This window comes from Hippocampus zosterae, unplaced genomic scaffold (assembly GCF_025434085.1).
Source record: "Hippocampus zosterae strain Florida unplaced genomic scaffold, ASM2543408v3 HiC_scaffold_270, whole genome shotgun sequence".
Taxonomy (NCBI): Eukaryota; Metazoa; Chordata; class Actinopteri; order Syngnathiformes; family Syngnathidae; genus Hippocampus; species Hippocampus zosterae.
Window position 1 is genome coordinate 1 of NW_026262839.1, and position 19958 is coordinate 19958.

At 58.1% G+C, this 19958-nt stretch overlaps 6 protein-coding genes across 6 annotated transcripts; 2 read left to right on the forward strand and 4 right to left on the reverse strand.

Moving 5' to 3' along the window:
- The first annotated feature begins 110 nt into the window (after positions 1 to 110).
- LOC127594808 (uncharacterized) lies at positions 111 to 530 on the forward strand. Its single transcript, XM_052056572.1, has one exon. The coding sequence runs from the start codon at positions 111 to 113 to the stop codon at positions 528 to 530; it is 420 nt and encodes a 139-aa protein (XP_051912532.1).
- A 5-nt stretch (positions 531 to 535) lies between these two features.
- On the reverse strand, positions 536 to 1213 carry LOC127594798 (ubiquitin carboxyl-terminal hydrolase-like). Its single transcript, XM_052056562.1, has one exon. The coding sequence runs from the start codon at positions 1211 to 1213 to the stop codon at positions 536 to 538; it is 678 nt and encodes a 225-aa protein (XP_051912522.1).
- Positions 1214 to 1228: 15 nt separating this feature from the next.
- LOC127594799 (uncharacterized) lies at positions 1229 to 3751 on the reverse strand. Its single transcript, XM_052056563.1, has 2 exons — positions 1448 to 3751; positions 1229 to 1369 (listed from the first exon to the last, which is right to left on the reverse strand). The coding sequence occupies exons 1-2, from the start codon at positions 3749 to 3751 to the stop codon at positions 1229 to 1231; spliced, it is 2445 nt and encodes an 814-aa protein (XP_051912523.1).
- A 7545-nt stretch (positions 3752 to 11296) lies between these two features.
- On the reverse strand, positions 11297 to 12202 carry LOC127594801 (uncharacterized). Its single transcript, XM_052056564.1, is given in 2 exon segments — positions 11297 to 12053; positions 12108 to 12202. Coding segments are annotated over 2 exon segments (852 nt in total).
- A 3165-nt stretch (positions 12203 to 15367) lies between these two features.
- LOC127594802 (uncharacterized) lies at positions 15368 to 16288 on the reverse strand. The gene has a single exon (XM_052056565.1). The coding sequence runs from the start codon at positions 16286 to 16288 to the stop codon at positions 15368 to 15370; it is 921 nt and encodes a 306-aa protein (XP_051912525.1).
- A 30-nt stretch (positions 16289 to 16318) lies between these two features.
- On the forward strand, positions 16319 to 17230 carry LOC127594803 (serine/threonine-protein kinase Sgk1-like). Its single transcript, XM_052056566.1, has one exon. The coding sequence runs from the start codon at positions 16319 to 16321 to the stop codon at positions 17228 to 17230; it is 912 nt and encodes a 303-aa protein (XP_051912526.1).
- The last annotated feature ends 2728 nt before the right edge of the window (positions 17231 to 19958 follow it).

Below are 19958 nucleotides of genomic sequence, written 5' to 3' on the forward strand. Positions count from 1 at the left end.
AGGTTGCGCTGCCGGCCGGACGTGAGCGCGAGTGCGTCCGGCTGGTGAAGGCGCAGAGCGAGAGCGCAGTCGGGCCGGAAGCAGAGGCACCCAAACTAGGGGTGAAAGAGATGACTCTGCCTGACGGCTGCCGACTGACCCTCGAGGCAGCCGACCAGCTGGCCTGCTCCGAGGCTCTGTTCAACCCCAGGGCGCATGGCTTTGAGAAGCAGGGCCTGCACGAGCTGGTGCTGCAGACGGTGGGCAAGATCGAGGCCGAGCATAAGAAGGAGCTGCTGGGGAACATGGTGCTGAGCGGGGGCAGTTCGGCCATCCCGCGACTGGGGGCTCGGCTGGAGTCAGAGATCGAGTCGATCAGCCAGAGCCTCAGCAACGTGAAGAAGGTGGTCTTCGAGCACTCGCAGCGGCAGTACCTGAGCTGGGTGGGCGGCTCCCTGCTCTGCTCGCTACAGTCCTTCCAGACCATGTGGATCACCCGCCCCGAGTTCGAGGAGCACGGCCCCTCGATCGTCCTCAAAAAGTGCTACTGATTGCATCATCCAGTCCGCACCAGCGCCTGCACCGCGAACAGCACGGAGCCCTTCTCCCGGTCCATGAACTCTTGGATCACCCGCAGGCAGTCCACTCCGAAATTGGCAGTGCTTGTCGGCCCGTGTGCCACTGCCTGCTGCTTACGCCCGTCCAGCTCGACTAGCTGCCCTCCTGCCTCAACCAACGCGATGAAGTGCGAGTCCACAGGCGCCTCCGCATCGGTCTTCCCTCCGCAGACGGCTTCCCGGTGCAGTTTTTCGAGTTCTTCGTCCGCCCGGAATTGCGAACCGATCTCCTCAGGGGTCAGTCCCTTCCACTTTTCAAAGCGGGTGGCCAGAACGCTGCCGGGTTCAAAGACCTCGGCCCCACTGCTGGCCAGGTTGAACAGCGCGTGCAGGATGGCGATGGTCCCGCAGGCGTTCTTCACGTTCTGTCTCATGTAAAACAGTCCTGGTGGAGCAGGCGGCAGGGTGACGGCCTGCTCTTCCACGAACTGGAGGTGGGCCTGTGTGTAGGGGAAGAGCAGGACCACAGCGAGCGGGGGCGCGGGGAGCATGTCAAGGGCCCAGGGCTCGAGGGCGCAGAGATCATGGAAGGCGAGGGCGGGGGCCATGCCGAGGGTGCGGGCGAAGGGCGTGAAGGTGTCGGGGCTGGACTCGAGCGGCTTCCAGTCGGGCTCCATGATACGTATGATCAATCAGGGCAAGTGGAATATGTAGCGGTTGACGTAATTGTGGCAGTCCTGGGAGTCCTTGTCGGGCTTGAGCTTGGTGAGGAAGGCCTGCATGCTCTTGACTTCCTGGCTGGTCAGCGAGCCCCTGCACGCCGGCCCCGCGAACTGCAGGATATCGCCCACCAGGTACAGCGAGTTCCGCAGCAGCTCGGCCGAGGGCGCGTACTAGGGGTGGGTGATGACCTTGAGGAAATCGATGACGTAGTGGAGGTGCTTGACGAAGGCGTCGTTCTGTGCGGCGGTGGTCTTGCGCAGCCCGTGGAACACGCACATCTCGCTCTCGAGGATGACGTCCTTGAGCGTGTTGACGTAGTCCTGCTCCTGCTTCTTGATGGTGAAGTCCAGGCAGGCAGAGATGCCGAGGTTGAAGGTCTGGAAGAACTGCGTGATGTGGGGCAGCAGGCACTCCCCCAGGTTCATCACCAGGTCCGCCATTGTCAGGAACACCGTGATCTTGCCCTCCCGGTCGAACTCCACGTTGCAGATGAAGTTGTTCATCAGCTTCAGCAGCGGCGGCAGCTTGCTCTCAAACGTCGCCCCCACTGCGCGGCACGCGTCTCCTACGAACCCCAGAGCCCCCTTCACCAGCTCCAGGTCGTTGCCCCGCGCCAGGGCGTGCTCCACGTACGGCCAGAACTCGTTCAGCAGCTTCAGGAAGTCGCTCTTGAGGATGGCTGCCACCGAGGAGACCACGTACATGCCCTCGGGACTGACGTCCTGCAGCACCTGGAACAGGCGCATGACGGTGGCGTAGGCGGCACTGACCAGCTCGGGCGGACAGACGAAGACGGAGTCGACCTGGATCTGCATGAGGCAGCAGTGGAGGAAGGTGAGCATGCCGAAGAGGTAGGCCTCCTGCTTGGCGTTGATGGGCTTGCTGACAACGGACTTGAGCTGGCCGAGGATGAAGAAGGCGTACTCTGCGCTGAGGGGGGCGCTGGCCATGGTGGAGACGAGGTTGAAGATGGCCATGAAGCACACGTCGATGATCAGCCGCTCCTTCTCGTCCTCCTCGCCCCGCGCCGCGTTCTCCAGCAGCAGGTCGATCATTCGCTTGGTCCGGTCCTTGAACCTGGCGCACGGCTGCTTCTGGGCCGCCTCCGCCAGGTAGCACAGGGTCCAGCACGTGTGCCGCATCACCCGCACCTCGTCCTTCAGCGAAAACAGCACCTGGTCGAACTCGTCGTAGTGCTCCATCCGCCCGAAAAAGCACTCGGGGAAGTTTTCGGCCACCTTGGAGATCGTCTTGGCGGCGGCCTCGCGCACGAAGACCGTGCCGTCCTGCAGGCGGGCCACGAACTCGCCCAGCCCGCTCATGCACAGCTTCTGGAGGTGGGCCTTGTGGGCGTTGTCCAGCACCGTGATGAACGCCAGCAGCCCCGCCCGCCGCATCTTCGGGTTGTCGGAGTTGAGGGTATGCGAGATGAAGTTGACCACGATGCCCACCGCGGCCTCGGAGCAGTGCTCCCCGATCGAGCACAGGGCCTGCTCGGCGCTGTCGCTGATCCCGTTCATGTCTTCGTCCTCGTCCTCGTAGAACAGCAGGTTCTTCAGCATCACCTGCACCATCTCCGTCTCGTGCTTCGCCGCGTAGTTGACGGCAGGGGTGCCCGCCTCCTTGAGTTCTTTGTATTCGCCCGCCAGCACTGCCCACACTTCGATGGCCGCCTTGCGCAGGCGGGAGCAGCTGCCCCCGTCGGTCATGAAGGGCGCGGTGAGCTGGGTGATGGTGTCGACGTCCTCCTCGAGGGCGGTGTAGCAGTGCTTGGCCAGCTCGAACAGCACCTGGAAGCACAGCTCCTTGCTCTCCTGGTCGCTCTCCCGCATGATCAGCTCGTTGATCGTGTTGAAGGTCAGGTTCTTGATGCCCGGCATCCTGAACAGCTCCTGCATGAAGGCCACCGAGTCCCGCAGGGCCTTGAGCGAGGTGTGCTGGATCTCGGGGGGGTTTTGCTTGGTGATGCCCTTGAAGATGCCCGCCAGGATTGTTTCCTGCTCGGCCCGCTGCATCGGGGCCCCTGTCTCCCGCACTTGCTCGCACACGAATCCCAGCGTCATGATCGAGGCCTGCCGGATCTCGACGTTCTCGTGGACGGTGTTGTTGGCGAGCACGGGAATGAGGGTGGGCCATTCGTTGCCCGGCAGCTCCAGCGCCAGCACGCAGGAAATGCAGTCCGCGCTCGCCCGCTTGGCCAGCTTGTCGCTAGTGACCAGGTTGCCCAGCAGCAGGTCCTTGATCTCGTTGCGGTTGTCGGGCGGCACCCTGCTCCAATGCTTTTCGGGCAGCCGCAGGGACCTCTTCAGGATGGTGCCGGCGGCCTGCCGCATGCTCGAGTCGAAGCGATCCTCGGCGAGCATCTTGGCCATCTGCGCCAGGAAGGCGGTGGGGTTGTCGTTGAGCAGGCCCATGAGCTGTGCCTCGGCCTGCTTCTGGAGTGCGGGCTCGGGCTGCAGCACTGCGCCAAAAATCAACTGCGAGAAATCCATATTGACTTTGCTGATTTCACTCTGGCTCAGGACACCCTCTGCACTTTCAGGGTCTGCGGCGGAAACCGGATCCGCTCCGCCCGAAACTCATGGATCACCCGCGCCACCACGCACCTGGTCTCGCCCGGGCCCACCTCCAGCTCAAACTTCCCCTTCTCCTTCAGCGGCTTCTTCAGATGGAACCCGCTCTCATGGAAGTCCCGTTCAATTCCCGCGATTCGAATCTTGCTCGTCTCCATCCGGCAGACGATCACCCCGAACCCGCCCCGCCGGTACATCAGCTTTATGAACAGCCAGTCGTTCGGCCCTCCTACCTGCTGCTTGCCCTCGCTGCTCACTGCAAAGTCGATCAGGGTCTTTTCTAGGAAACTGCTGTGCAGCTCGGCCTCCGCATGCGACAGGCTTACGTTCTGCTCGCTGTAGATAGAAACCGTGCCCATTCCCGATTCCGCTCGTGGCCACTCCAGCTTCGCGTAGAGCACGTAGGAGCCTGGGACCAGGTCTGCCTCCAGGAAAGTCTCATTGAAAGAGTCTTCCATGACTGCCTCCACGAAGCGGTAGCCCCCGCCCGAGGCCTTGCCTAGGACGAGGGTCGAACGCGCGTAACCCAGCGACTTGACGTAATCAGGCTCAGCGCGCTTGTCAGGCTGACTGAGCCCGATGAAGACCTTGCCGGAGCGGCGGGTGTCAAGCTTGAAGAAGCGGGCATTCTTGCTGTGGAAGTCGCAGTGCAGGAAGTTGTAGCTGAATCGCTCATCCACCTTGCAGATGTCGATCATGTCGTAGTACTTCAGGAAGTCCTCCCACAGCATGAAGAACTTGCCGTTGTCCTTCGACTCGAACTTCAGGCTCTTCTTGTCCGCCGCTCCGATCTGGCCCCAGAATTCCCGGTCGTCGTCGTTGGCCCTGCCTTGCCACTCGTGCTTGCCCCAGGGGTTGCGCAGCTTGACCAGCTGTTCCACCTTCCCCGCCCGGCGAACCTCGAACCCGTCCAGCAGGGTGTACGCGTGCCCAGGCACCAGCCCCAGTTTCTCGATCGCAGGGTCCCCGGTCGTGCCAGTGCAGAAAACCCAGTCGATCTTGGTGCCCTTGACGATCTCGCGCCAGATGTTGTCCATATGGAGCTGGTCATCAGGGTCCTGGGGTTCGCAGAGGCGGGAGTAGATGGTCGGCGCCTTCGTGAGACAGTTGAGCACCTCGTGAGGCAGCCCTCCTATGATGTTGCCGTAGCTCTTGTTGAGCTTGGCCCAAGCCTTCTCCATGATCAGTGGCCAGAACTCCAGCCCGTGTGGCTGCACAAAGGCGGGCCTGCCCTGCGGATCCAGTGGGACGAAGTCGTCCACCACCACTTCCCGCATCATCCCACAGTGGTTCATCATGACCGAGTAGATGCCAGTGTCGTGGTGGCTCTTCAGGTCCGGGAACAGACTGTCGATCCGGGACTCCTGCTCGGCGAGGGCAGCAATGGCCGAAAGCAGATAGCAGTCCCCCAGTCCGCCCTGCAGAATGTCATCGGGCTCGATCTTGCTGATCTTAAACTGCGCGCCTTTGATAACGTCGGGGATACGGCCCCACCGCGGCACGTAGCTCAACTCGGCCTCTCCGATCGATCTCTGGTCGGGTGGGAAATCGGGGTCCGTCCACTTCTTTCCCGACCCTCGGTACTCTCTGTCCAGATCGTTGTAATTCACGGGGTCTTTCTTGATCTTGGTGACCACCAGGTTTTCGTTATCGAACAGCTCGCTGGGGTCGATGTCAGGGATGACCACGGGCTTGCCCGTCCTGCGGTCGATGGCCAGGAAGTCCTCGCTGGGGATGTAACTGGAGCAGCAGCTGGAGGCCGCGATGCCCACTCCCGAATTGATCACTGCCTGCTTGTTGCCCATGAAGTATCTCAATTAACTTGCTATGCCTGATCATCCCAGCCGACTGGGGTCGAAACTGTTCTGGCCGAAGAAGCCTGGCTGTTGCCGTCTCCGGTTCGGCTGTAGCGGCTGGCCCATCGCGTTGAACCCGGTGAAGTCGTCTATGTCGTCGCCTCTATCGCCCCAGCCTGTGTCGAACGGGTTTACAGGGTCATATCTCACTCCCATGCCGCCACCCATGCCTCCCATGCCACCCATTCTTCCCATGCCACCTATGCCTCCCATGCCACCCATTCCGCCCATCATGCCCATATCACCCCGGCCATGGAAAATAGGGTTGTTGGGGCCAACAAGATTGCCACGATACCCCCCAGCACTAGTCCCAGGGACGTGCATCGGCCGTAGCAGCTAAGGCTATGGCTCGGAAATGGGCACCCATTGCAAAGTCCCCACCCCGGGCACAACTTCCTTCCTGGGCCTCACGAAGTCCACCTCGTCATAGTATTTCCTGATAAACTCTCTTGTGCCCTGGTGGTCCTTGACCTTGTCATACACGGGTGGCTCGTCCAGGTTGACCTGGTAGATCATGTCGGCCCCAGCCTTCTTGAAGCACACTGCGGAGGGGCTTTTCGTGATCGTGAACTTGAGGGCCGGCTCTGCGTACTGGAAGCTGCGGTTGCCCTGCTCCAGGAAGATGTCCAGCTTCTGCTCAGACTTGATCAGTCCAATCGCCACATTCAGGCTATGCACGAAGACCGCCAGCTTTTCAGTCTCAGTCTCAGGCTGCATCTCCTCCAGCCTCCTGCGCAGTTCGAGCTCGAACTTGTCGATAAGTTCGTCCATCAACAAGTAATTATGGCTCATTTACAGCCCACTAGGGCGGTAATCGCGAAGTGGACTGACTCCTTTTCACGGGCCATGAATTCGTCCTTGATCACTCGCAGGCAATCCGCCCCGAAGTGCTCGCGGTCGGTCTTGCCGTGGCTTATCGGCCGCGACTTGCGCCCGTCGAACTCGATCAGCTGTCCCTGCACGTTGACGAAGGCTGCGAACCGGCCTGTCGCAGGCTGCCCGGCATCACTTTTGCCCTTAAGCACAGCACTCCTATGCAAGCCCTCGATCTCTGCATCCTTCTGGAACTGCAGCCCGATCTCATGACTATCCAAGCCCTCCTCAGCCCAGCGCTTGAACCTTTCTTCCAGCACAGAATGTTCTTTGAAGGAAATTTCCTTTTGCTTGTGTAAGTTCATCAGGGCGTGGAGCAGGGCCACTGTCCCACAGCCGTTTCTGACGTACTGCTTCATGAAGAACAGCGGGGGTAGCTACTGTCCTGAGTTGGCAAGGGCCTCTTACTGTTCCTTGACGAAGGCGAGGTGGGCCTCGTTGTAGGGGAACAGGAGGATCACGGCCAGAATGGGCTCTGCGATCATCTCAAGGGCCCAGGGCTACACCCCGAACACGTCGCAAAGCTTGACCCCTTGTACCCCCAGCCGACCAATGTAGGGGGTCATGCACTCGGGGCTGGACTAAAGGGGGTCCCAGTCAGGTTACATATTATAAAAATCAAAGTCCCTACTTTGGTTTTTAATAAGGCTATTAAATTTTTAATCATCCGAAATGTGCTCAAAATTGCAAATAATAAAAAAAATAAAATGCTACAATACGACCCTCGGGAAGACTCTCATGCCCTGGAGGCGATTGTCGATCGCATCTTCAGTGTCCACTACAGCCTGAAGAAGGTCCGACTGGCCTCCTATGAGGTCTTCTACCTGGTCCAGCAGATTGTCGAGGCGGTCTCCTCTAAAAATTAGGACACTTTCAAAAAACTCGAGGAGATCATCGACCTGGTGAGTGAGGAAGGGTTCATCCCCCGGGAGGCGGAGGGCACACTGAGACAGGTCATCATCTCCGAGATAGTCAAACTCGTTAATCGGACCCCTCAATAATCCAGCCGCATAATATATAACCTCAATCAGGTCGGAAACAACATCCATTTTTGATTACAATCTTTACTGCACAGGGCCCATCTTGGGGTGTTATACTTTGTTGCCCTGTTTGATGTGAACAGTAAGCAAATTTTGAGTAATTTCTGAGGATTTAAAAAAAAATTAATTATTATCAAGAAAAAAGAAATTTGATTAAATTTGATTTTAATAATTAAGAAGGCTTTCCAGAAATTCCATATAAAAATTAAATAAAAAGAACAAATTTTACGATCTTGTTGCCTCATAATTACTTAACTTGACTCTGCAGCAACCTATGCTTGCGCTAATATTCCCCGAGAATTCCTTGGAGTTAGGCCGCGCTGTCCTTTACTTCCTGCCGGGCTTTGCTGACCACCTCACGCGGTGGCACAGGGGCTGGTCGTGGCACCCTCTTGGCATATTCTCTGGCCCTCTCTTTCCTCAGCCGGGCTAGCGCCAGCTAGTCGTCCCTCGAGGACTTCAGGCACTAGGGGCAGGCCTTGCTGATTTTAGTCCTGGTAACCTGCACGCATTATATTTTCTGACTATTTCGAAGCTTGTCAGAAAACTCTTTCATTTTGCTTCTCTTTTCGTTCTGCCTCAGCCACTCATCTCCGCCGATGTTGGCGCCCAGTCCACCCATCTTCAGAAACCCTGTTTTCCCCTGACTGGTTATCTTTGTATTGTGGGTGGTGATCTTTTCGTCAGCATTGTGCTCAGATCTGTTTTTATTACTTATGCTCTGAAAATCTGAACTTTTTGGAAATTCAGATTTAGAGATTTCTTTTTCGCTAGGGTATTTGCTGGGCCTAGGCTTGAGGACAGGTAGGTCTTTCAAATCGTAGAGTGGAGTCGATGGGTGTTAATCATCAAGGCAAAAGGGTTGGTACTCCAAAGGCTTTGATCTAGGCAGGCCCTTTCTCGGGATTGCACTGTCGGCCAAATTGGTGCTTTAGTTCTCAATATGCTTTTTGCGCTCCTGCCTCGGTGCCAGGGGAATGGCGGCCTGCTTGGATTAGAGGTTGCCTTTCGCGAAAGAGATGTACTAGACAGGCCTGTTGGTGAGCAAGGGCGGCTGCTGCCCCTCTCTGCCCTGGAGACTGATCTTGCCTTTAAAACGGTCAATAAAATTGGTGCTCATTATAATTTTCACTTTTTTTTCTTCTTCTTGGGGGGTTCATCGAACGGATTCGAGAGGAGGGCGCTCGCGGGGACTGGGGTCTACTCGACCTCGTCACCGTACTGAGGCAGGCACAGCCCGTCGGCCAGCACTCTCCCGTTCAGGAACACTCTCCTCTTCGACAGTCGCTCCTTTATCTGTTTGATTCCTGTGATCTGGCTTTCCCGTTCATTATCCAGCGAGTGCTCCCTCAGAATTTAGCTGAAGGCCTTCCGCCGGGCTGTGCTCTGCACCATGGACGCATGCGTGACTGCCTCAGATCGGTCGTCTTCGAGAGGCACGCCGATGATCGCCCCGTAGTCTTTTCGCATGCTCTTGATTCTTCGCCGGTTCACCTCGACTTAAAGACAGCGTTCGGTCAAGGGCGGGAGGGAGTCAGGGTTGGCTGGGGCTGAGTTGTCGAGGCTGATCTGCCGAGCGCGGCGGGCTGGTTTGGCCACAAAGGAAAAATACTTTTTCTGGTCCTACTCTGAAAACTTTTCGACCGGCGGGTCTGGCTCCGGAATCTACTTGGCTTTAGGCTCAAGCAGGCGGACTTCGGCCCTTCTGGCGCTTTCCCGAAAGAACCTAGCCTTCTGGGCCGCCCACCGCTTCTTGACCATCAGCATTGCGTCGTTACCCCTTTTTTCTTTCAGCTCATCCTGGATGCGCCTTTTATGGATGTCCTACATAGCTCGGACAGGCTGCGCACTGGAGTCGAGCTTGTGGAACACGTAGCCTGTGCCTCCTGACTTGGTGCTCTAGTCGACAGACAGACGCTTCGGCCGCCACCGGTCGACGAAGGGCTTGTAGTACGGCATCAACCTGTTCAGCTCTTCTTTCGGGGCCTCTTCCTTATCCTACTCTTCGTCAAGGCCGCCCATGTCTCCCATCAGCTCATCGAGCGGGACTGCCGCCTCCCCTTCGTTTTCGGCTGGCTCCACCTTTTCCTCTTCTTCGGGCACCGGTTCCGGGGGTTTGCTAAAGTCACTGTTTAAAATCGTCTTGGAAGGCTGCTCCTAGGCCGGAATGTCTTTGGTTTCTGTGCCCAGCAAGCTGAGCTGCTTGCGGTTGTACTGCGGCAGCCGCTCCTGCGGGGTGAAGGAGCCAGGGCAGATGCTGCGCCGGCCTTATTCGTAGTCCTCCATAAGAGCCTGATGCTGTGCGTAGGGCAGGTGGGCCTCCTCCCTAGAGTCAAGCGGGGCCTGCGCCCGGGGCAGGGCGGGCTGCCTGTCCTCATCGTCGGCATACAGATAATTTTTGTAGGGCACAAACGCCCGAAAGTCCATGCTCTTGCTGATGATCTACTCGTTGTGGTCGGACCACTCCCGCAGGGACTTGATCTCCTCGGCCATCTTCTCTGTGCTGCCCTGCAGGGCGATCGTGTTCAGCACCTGCGTCATGGTCGAGTAGTATCTCGCCTTGAATGCGACGAGGTCGCTGAGCTGAGACTTGCTCGCGGCCTGCAGCGATTGGGTTAGGTTCTTGTTGTAGATCTCGAGCCGGTGCCGGACCACTTTGTAGTGCTCGTCGCCCTCCAAGAGTCCGATGCGGCAATCGTTGAGTGGCAGGGCGAAAGCCGTGGGGGGCTCTGCCCTGAGCTGCTTGTCAAGGTGGCTGATTTGGATATCCCTGCGGACTTGGAAGGCCTGCTTGTTGGCCTGGTGGAAGGCCTGCTTGGCCAGCTGCATGAGCTGCTCCTTCATGGGAAGTGCAACGTTTTCCATTATATTTATTTATCGTGGCATCAAAAATGCTGTTGCCATCGGTCAAACGACCCCTTCCGGGAGATGCTCGGGCTGAAGTGGTTGCGCGACTTGCTGCTCATCATCCGCTCCAGGTCATATCTCTGCAGCCGGTTGAACCGCGACGCCCGCAGCGGACTCTCGCCCCTGCGCAGCCGGCTGGAAGGCCTCACGATCTGCCGAGTGTAGTTGTACTTCGGGGTGTACTGGGGCTGCTGGTAGTGATAGCCCGTCCGGGTATTGTAGGGGGACCGGCTCTTGCGCTGGGGTCTGGGACTGTAGTACTCATTGTAAGGAGGGCTGTAGGGCTGGCCCTGTTGCCAGTTGGAGTTGGGGTGGTACCCCCGCTCGTACCTTTCGGGAGGGCTGCGGAGCTAGCGGTCCCGCTGGCCTCGGTGCTTCTCTCGATCGTAGAGATTACATTTCCTGTCCTCTGCCTGTTTGTTGAGGATGTCTTTCGACTGTGACATCTGGCTGGGGGTGAAGTAGCCTGGAAACTGCTGGGATCGCTGGGCCTACAGGTTGAATCCCGCGGGGGGCATCATCATCGGCGGCGGCCACATGCCTTGGCTCTGCAGATGCTCGATGAATTTGCTGTCCATCTGCGGTGGCGCGAAGCCATAGAAGGGCTGCGGCTGCAGGTGCTTTTGACTGCCGGCTTAGGACGCGGCGGGGACCACCGTTTTGGAGTCGGGGTTGGGGGCCTTGGACTTGTCCTCGAGGCCGGCCCTGAGGGACTCGAGCATCTCCTTGGAAATCGTCTGGGTGCGTGGTTTTTCAGGTTATTCCATATATAATTTTATTGGCCGACCTCATATCAGGAAGGGGAACATGGCCTTCCGACTCTTGCTGTAGGCCGAGAACTCCTTCTTGTAGGCCGCGTGCTTCTTGAGCGCCCACTGCAGCATCTGCGCCACCGAGCAGAACGTGAAGAAGTAGGCCGCGTAGCTTCTGCTCAGCACCGAAAAGGTTATCCATCCGAAGCTTTCCCACATGTAGTTCGCGCAAGACACGTAGTCGAAACCCCAGCCCGAGGGGATTGCCCGACGCTTGGCAGGATTAACGTACTCGCCGGAAGGCGTTTCGGTTTTGGGCTTAACCTTCCGGAAGGAGGCCAAGTGCTGGTGGCACCTGAAGTTCATGAACTGGAAGACCAGCCACAGCCCGGCCATGAAGATGACCTTGGGCTGCGCGTAGTCGGGATCATTGCCGTGCACGAACATCTCGTAGCCCACAGAGGCACCGAAGAGGATCCAGTAGTGGAAGAAGTTGATGAGGGCCCGATGGAAGGGCATGCTGTCCCTGCTGAAGACATGGACGAAGCAGGTCTCGAGGATGCGTTTGGAGTAGTGCATGACCCCCAAGGCGAACACCACGTTCTGTGAAAAGGAGTACGGCTTGTTACCTAGAAGATACATCGCGGAGTAGGTCAGGATCGGTCCCAGGTACTACATGTAGAACACACTCCGCCACAGCATCTGCGACCCCAGGTCCTTGAGTTCCACCTCGTCCTGGTCCGCCATGTCCAGCGTGTTTAGTGGCTGGTTTAGGTCTGAGAGCTCGACCTTGCTGCGCACGAGCACGAGCTTTTGCTGCTCGGGCGGCAGTCTGCACTTCCTCTACAGCGCAACCTTGAGGTCGCGGACCGTTCCGTTCTGACACTCAGAAAGGTCCAACTCAAAGGAGCTGCCCTTCTTGGGCCTGATGATCAACTTCATGAGATACTGCTTAATGATATTATCGCCCTCCGATCACGGCCTGCCCCAGATGTACACCGTCTCGAGCCAGAACTGCTGCCTCTCTAGCACCCTGAACCCGTACTTCTAGAGGCCCAGTGGCTTGAGCGAGACCACGTGGCTGAATTCACTGTCCTCTGCGCTTGTGATGTTCCCGTATCTATCGGGAGGAATCGGCTTGGCCCTGGCCAGCTGATAGAAGGATTCCCAGTCTGCTTCGAACAGCATACTCTCGGTGGCATTCAGCCTCCTTTCTGCTGGCTCGCAGCTCGGAAAGACCACCGGCACCTTCCTGTTCAACACTGAATAGAGGGGAGTCTGGTGACACTCCGTCAGGATCAAAACCTTCTAAAGCTCATATTTCCTAAGCATCTTGAGGGCCTCCATGTTGCCCCGCTTCAGTACAAGTCCATTCAGGCCTGCCAGTCCCGCATTCACCAACAGGTAGGCCACCACGAATTTATCGATATTCGAGGAGCTGAGGCGAGAGAGGCCCTCCACTACGAAGAAGAGAGAGGTGGTGATGAGGTATCCTATGAACCTCTATTACTTGTGTGGCAGGGCGGACCAGAACCCTAGCAGGCCAAGCCACAGCAGGCCCTTGTTGTACTATAGGCGGGCTATCAGGAAGGGGAAGGCCAGGGTTAGCGTGTAGGGGAGGATGCCTCCCGCGTAGTACCATGCGGGGCTGGTCCCGTACAGCCCGGCCACCCCCTTGACCACATTTTCCAGGGCAAAGTTGTAGGCTGTGGACACAAACCGGCCTTGCCACACAGTATCTACAAAGACACTGCCCAGCAGCATAACCCCCACCGCCACTCCGTTTTTCAACAGTTCTTGGAGGCTGCCTATGCCCACCCAGTGCGCGACCAGCAGAATGCCGACCGGGATGATGCCGGTGGGCCGAAGCATGAACAGAGGGGTCAGCAGGGCCCTGACGAGGAGCAGGTTGCCCTTCTGATAGTAGTACAGGCAAGCGTAGATGACAAGGTTCTAGAACGTATTTGAGTAATTCCTTCCTGCGATCGTCAGGACGAACCAGTTGCCCAGGTACAGGGCTTTGAAAATGGTGAGTTTGTGAGGTTGCAATTTCCACTCCTGGGCCATGAGCCTGATAATCCAGAAGTCGCAGGCGGCCCCCAGCACGGCCCTCCACAGCAGAGGGGCGAGATCCACTGCAAGGTCAGGGTTGATCGGCAGCCATGAAAGCGCCTTGTAAAGGACGAAGAGAGGGATGTTTGCAACTATTGAGCGGATAGGCGGATCTTGCCACTCCCAGGTGAGATACCCATAGTTGAACGCCATCCTGAAAGACACCTCGTCGCCCTGCCAGTACTAATCCGGTGAATGGTAGGTCCTCACCGCCCACGAGATGAGGAGTCGGACGGCAAGCAGCTCCCAGAAGCCCTCCAGCCTCGGCATCTAATAATCGATCGTGGGTTATCGTTATGATTCAAATGCAGAACCCCGAGCTGGAACTGCTGCTGCTCGAGGACCAGCCAGACTGCCTGGACATCATCCCCCTCCAGAAGGAAATCGAGAGTCTCGCCTTTGTGGAGGGCCGGTTTCAGTAGGCCAGAGAAGAGCTGGCCCTGCTCTAGGAGGACTTGCAGCGGGCCTTTCTCGTCCAGGAAATCGCGAAGCAGCGGGCGTCTGAGCAAGCCAGGCATAGACAGAAGCAGGAAGCCTTGCAGCAGCGAGACTAGGAAAAAGAGCTTGCGACTATTGCGGCCCTGCAAGCCGAGCTGCAGCGACTTGAGCAGGCCCAGCATCTAAAGCAGGTCAGTCGGTAGTCCATCAGCGAGAGGGCAGCCTGGCTCCAGCAAGCATTTTCAGAGACAGAACAGAAGAAGCATGAGTTCCAGGGGCAGCTGGCTTTCATGCTGCAGAATTTTGAGCTCTTTTGCGCAGAGAACGCTGAATTGAAGAAAGAGCTGGCTTCACGGGAGTACGCGCTCGAAAAGCTGCGTGGAAAGCTGGCATCCATGGAGCAGGGCATTGAGGGGCTGGATTCCACTTCTCTCGCGCGAAATGAGGCCATTATCAGCCTAGAGCAGGCCAACAAGGCTCTCGATCGAGAAATCAGGGCCCGAGAGGAGAGCCTTGCCCGCAGCCAGCTCGAGGGCAAATAAGTCTAAAGCGACATCGACTCGCTTGCAGCCGAGCAGCACCGCTTGAAAAGCATCAGGATGCAGCTGGGCCAGGCCCAGCCAAGCCACGCCCAACAGAAGCTCAGTGCCGCCAGGCTGTAGGCCAAAAGCTTGCTGAAAGAAATGGCCTTCCTGGAAAGATAAATCGCACAGTACGTCAGGCTGAACACCGAGGCCAACCTCTAGCGGGAGGAGGTCCAGGTTGAGATAGAGCACCAGCAGCGGGAGGCCAGCACCGCGCTGCAGCGCTGTCTGGATATTTAGAAGACTCTAACAGCGGTTGAGATTAAATTAAGGAAAGAGATGGGCGTGAGACCGGCAGATCCGCAGGCCCTTCAGATCCTCCAGAAGCTGATCCTCAAAACCAGGCGGCTGCAGGCCGTGTGAATAGTCGTATCAGTCACTATGCCCCACGATCTGCAGGCAGACCCGTCTCAATTCCTCTTCGTCTTATACAGTGCTGGCTGCGTCGCGAATCGCCCTGAGCTTGCGGGCCATCGTCTCGATTTCCACCTGCAGCTAGTCAATCCGGGCTTCACTCTCTATCTCGGCGATGACAGTTCTGCTTCGGGTTGACCTGCCGATAGTCGAGACGGTGGTGACCGCCCGAGTGGCTTTGCGAGAAGGGCTTGAGGGGGTAGTGCTCAATAGCGAGGGTTTAGCAGAGACCATCTTCATCCAGTGGAGGAGGTCGAGGATGTCCTTGACCTTGCCCTTGGAGAGGGCCACGATCTGTAAGCATACTTACGTCAATGGCCTTGTTGAGCCTTTCCTTGACGAAGAAGGACTGCAGGATTTTGAGGTTCTGGAGGTTGTCGTACTCGCTCTTGGCAGTGACGTTGAGGCGGGCGAGGGGGAAGCGGATGCCGCGGAGCATGCCTGCGAGCAGACAGAAGGCGACCCCACTGGCCAGCTCGCTGAGGGTGGCGACAGGCATGCCGGTGCAGGTGGCCACCCACTGCTTGAGCTCCTCCGCAGAGACGTGCATGATTATGGGTCAGTCCTGTCTGCGCTTCTTTTCGGTGGCCACCTTGTGCCAGTCGAGTATATTATCCCGCTCGAAGCCCATGTGGTTGAACAGCGTGTTGAACTTGTCCTTCAGGGCCCGGTAGTCGGGCTCCTCGTCGAAGGTCATGTTTCGGGAACTTTCGATCATCTCGCGGAGCTCGCTGGGCAGCCCCTTGCAGAGGGTCTCCACTGAGGTGCTGAGTTTCTTCTCCATGATGCGCTCGTACTTGTCCTTCTTGTTGTTGGCCTTGAGGTTCTGCCAGGGCAGCGACCCCCGCAGAAAGTAGACCAGCACGTACCCCAGCGACTCGATGTCGTCTCGCCGGCCCTGCTCGATCCCCAGATGGGTATTGACCGAGGCGTAGCGGGCCGTCCCCGTGAGGTTTTTGTTGTCGCGGTAGGGGATGTGCCGGCCGTCGCGCTGGATAAACTTTTTGGCCAGCCCAAAGTCTATCATGTAAACGCGGTGGGCCCGCTTCGAGGTGCCGATCAGGAAGTTGTCGGGCTTGATGTCCCGGTGCAGGAATTGCTTGCCGTGCACGAATTCGATCCGCGAGAGCATCTGCTCGGCCACCAGCAGCACCGTCTTCAGTTCAAACTTTCTCCCGCAGAAGCCGAACAGGTCCTCGAGGGAGGGGCCGAGGAGGTCCATGACCATGATGTTGTAGTCGCCCTCGGAGGAGCAGAAGTAGACGTTGGGAATGCCCTTGTCGGAGGGGTCGTCCTGGTGGAGGAGGTGGATGAGCTTGGCCTCGTAGAAGAGCTGGGGGTGCTTGGTGGAGATGGACTCGAGTTTGACGGCCACCTCCTGCTCGGTCTTGGTGTTGATGCCATAGAAGATTTCCCCGAAGGCGCCGGAGCCCAGCTTCTTGGTCAGCTTGAACTGCTTGCCCACCAATAAATCGTTCATTATTAATGCCCGGGGCTGTATCGATAATTGATGAGCAAGCGGGTGGGCGTCGACGACTTCGTCATGATCAGCGTTATCGGCAAGGGCGCCTACGCCAAGGTCGTCCTCGCCAAGCACAAGGCCACCAAGCAGGTCTGCGCCCTCAAAATCATCAAGAAGAAGAAGCTCCTCAAGGGCACCAAGGAAAACCTCGCCCTCCTCGAAAAGGACATCCTCACCCGCGTCAAGCACCCCTTCATGCTCCGCCTCCTCTACTGCTTCCAGACCGAGGAAAAGCTCTTCTTTGTCCTCGAGTTCTGTCCGGGTGGGGAACTCTTCAACCTGATCAGCCGCCTCCAGACCCTCTCCGAGGAGCACGCCAAGTTCTACGCCGCGCAGATGCTCCTCGCCCTCCATCACATGCACACCCACCAGGTAGTCTATCGCGACCTCAAGCCTGAAAATGTCCTGATCGCCCATGACGGCTACGTCAAGATTGCGGACTTTGGCCTCTGCAAGCGCAACTTCCTCACCGAAGAGGTCTTCTCGGTCTCAGGTACGCCTGAGTACCTGGCGCCCGAAAACCTGGAGCGCAGGCCCTGCTCCGAGGCCATCGACTGGTGGGCCCTCGGCAGCATCATCTACGAGATGCTGGTGGGCGAGCCTCCCTTCATGGCCCCCAACCGCGAGGAGATCTTCAGCAAGATCAAGAAGGAAGAGGTCCGCCTGCCGCCCACGCTGAGCCTCGAGTGCCAAGACCTACTTCGGCGGCTGCTCGCCAAGAAGCCAGGGGCTCGGCTCGGCGCCAAGGGCGTCGAGGAGATCACGGGACACCCCTGGTTCAGCAAGATCAACTGGGACAAGCTGCTGGCCAAGGAATACCGAGCTCCTTACGTGCCCCACCTGAAAAGCGAGCTGGACCTCTCCCACTTCGACGATGAGTTCCTCAAGACAAACGTCTAGTCCTTCCAGGAGTCGCTGACCCGGGTGGGCGTCAACTACGACGACTTCACCTACGAGGGCACGCTCGGCAAATGACTCATTATTATGGACGACCCCATTTGGAACCTGCCTGGCCCCCGCAGCCTCATGCAGGTCCAGGACCGCTCCAATCTCAGCGACAGCCTCAGCAGCCACAGTCGCCGTCGGAGAATGCCGATCCTCCCGATCGACCACATCCTCGAGTTCGACAACTCTCCTCGCGACTCGCACTCGGACTACTCTGTATCGGTGGTCGACGAACGAGCCCGCGGCAGGAACGGGGTCTGCCCCGGCTGCTTACAACTGGTGCCCGAGGCCGATCTCAAGACCTGCAAGGTGCTCTATTTCAAGGATGTTGACCGGCACTACACCTGCCACCTGTTTTGCATGCAAAGCCAGCCCCTGTCCGTCCTGCCTGCAGAGGCCAGGGCCCAGCGCGTGCCCCTGGTCGAGCTACCTGGCCCCCTCCTGCCGAGCAGTTTCTTGCTTGAAGTAACTGCAGGGCATCCTCTGCTAAATGAGCCTTTCCTAAGGCTGAGCAAAAAACTGCTGGTTAGTGCCATCGGCAGCGGGCTGCAGGGCATCGTGCCCCTCGAGAGCAGCCACCTGCTTGAGGCCAACCTGCTCGCCATTGGCATGGAGGAATTTCGCGTGGGAGTGGCGCTGTTCGACGTGGTCGATCCTGTGGTCAGCTACGACTTCATGGTGGAACTGGGCCACCTCCAAGAGGGCGAGGTGGAAGTCTGCTACCAGCGAGTGCTGCTGCGGCTGGAAGTGGTACGCAGCCCAGGGAGGATCAACTCGCTCATCACGGGGATGAACTTCAAGTACCCGTTCCCGTCGAGACAGGTCCCGGTGCTGCTGCGGAGAGTGGCCCTCCTGCAGCAGGCCTTTTCGGACCGCCCCTCCTGCTCCAGCTCTGCAGGGGACTCGCCCATGTCCTACGGAGGGTGCTCGTTCTCGGGGTCGAGCGTCAGCTGGGAGGATAACTACGACCGTGGGCAGGACGAGATCGAGCAGGGCGGCCTTGAGCATTTCAAAGGACGCGTGGCACAGCTGAGCAGGTCTAACCAGGGCTCGCGCAGTATTCAGGGGCTGCTGGCCAGCTGCTCTGCCAAGGAGTTCGAAGTCATCTTCGCGGAGGTGCGGGATAGTCTGCCCGAGCTGATCCGCGACCAGTACGCCAACTATATGCTGCAAGCGCTCTTCCCCCTCTGCCTTGAAGAACATCGGTTCATCCTCCTGCAGGCCCTCTCCTTCGAGCTTCTGACCATCGTGCTCAACAAAAAGGCCACCCACTGTCTGCAGGCCCTCGTCGCGCTCACCGCCAGTCCGCGTGAGCTGGAGCTGCTAACCGAGGTGCTGGCGCAGGAGGAAGGGCTGTTGCAGGCCTGCCTGAACAACAACGGCACCCATTTCGTGCAGAAGTGTCTGGCGCACCTGCCGCTGGGCCTGCTGGCCAAGACAGTTGAGGTGCTGAGCAGGCGGATGGTGTAGCTGGCCTGCAACTCCTACGGAATCTGTGTGCTGAAGGCGCTGGTCCTAAAGGCGAAGGGCACGCCCCTCTTCGCGTAACTGGTGGGGGATAGCTGCCCATCAGCTGCGAGAGATCATGCTGGACACTTACGGCAACTATCTAGTTCAACACTTCTGCGAGGTCGGAGGGGAGGTCAACTGCCTGCAGCTGTCCGAGGCAGTGCTGCAGCTGCTGCCGACTGCCCTCCAGAACAAGCAGGGGATGACCGTCCTTGAAAAGTGTGAGGCTCTCTACACTCCTCACTTTATCGAGAAGGCCAAGGAAATCATCCTCGACCGGGACCTCTTTGAAGAGCTGCTCAACAACCGTGGCGTGGTCATCCTCCAGCGACTGCTCGCGGACCGGTCGGACCGGTTCACCGCCGAGCTGGAAGGCAGGCTGCGCAAGCCCCACTGGTCGCGCTTCCGGAGTATGCTGATGGCCGGCAAAAGCTCATGCTACACGCCGAGCGCAAAAACCGAAAATTTCGGGTTCCACTCTTGAACAATTAAAAAAATAAATTATCACTTATCGACTGGCTGCACACCTCACACACGCGGGCGGCAACGACCCTTCCCGCACAGGTCAGCCGCCCGCCAGCCAGAAATAGACCTCGTAGAAGGGCCGATCGCGGACTTGATTTGGTAGAATTTCGCATACGGGCTATGAGTTTTCGAAAGATTACCCTGCTATCCTCCTGGCCTCGAGGGTGAATTCTGGCTGATTGGCCTGCATCCATGCCAGTAGCAGACTAACTCCCAGGCGGAGGAGTAGGAGCAGCCCCTTGTATCATCAATTTTTTGGGATCTTCTTGAATAAAAACAATCTCTAAAACATAATATTACATACTCGAATTGGGATCAGGGGGCTGGGGCCTCGTCGGTGCGGGGGAAGGAGGGGCCTGTCTGCAGCACTGCCTGACTGATCTACGAACTGGTCGAAGAGTGGTCATCCACCACCCTTTTCAGTTTACCACTCAGGGGCCCGCACATCCCGAGGCTGCGCCTCCGAAAAACAGGGGTAGCGGCTGTCCCGGGATGGCTGGACGAGCGTGGCCTTGGGCGGATCAGGCGGACTGCGCTTGCGCCTCCGGAAGTAGCGGGGGCCGGGACAGCCGAACCTGGCGAAGGAGGGTCTGGAGGGGGCCGCCCGGGGGGCTGAGCCAAGAGTTTGAATAAACTTCATTTGTTGAGA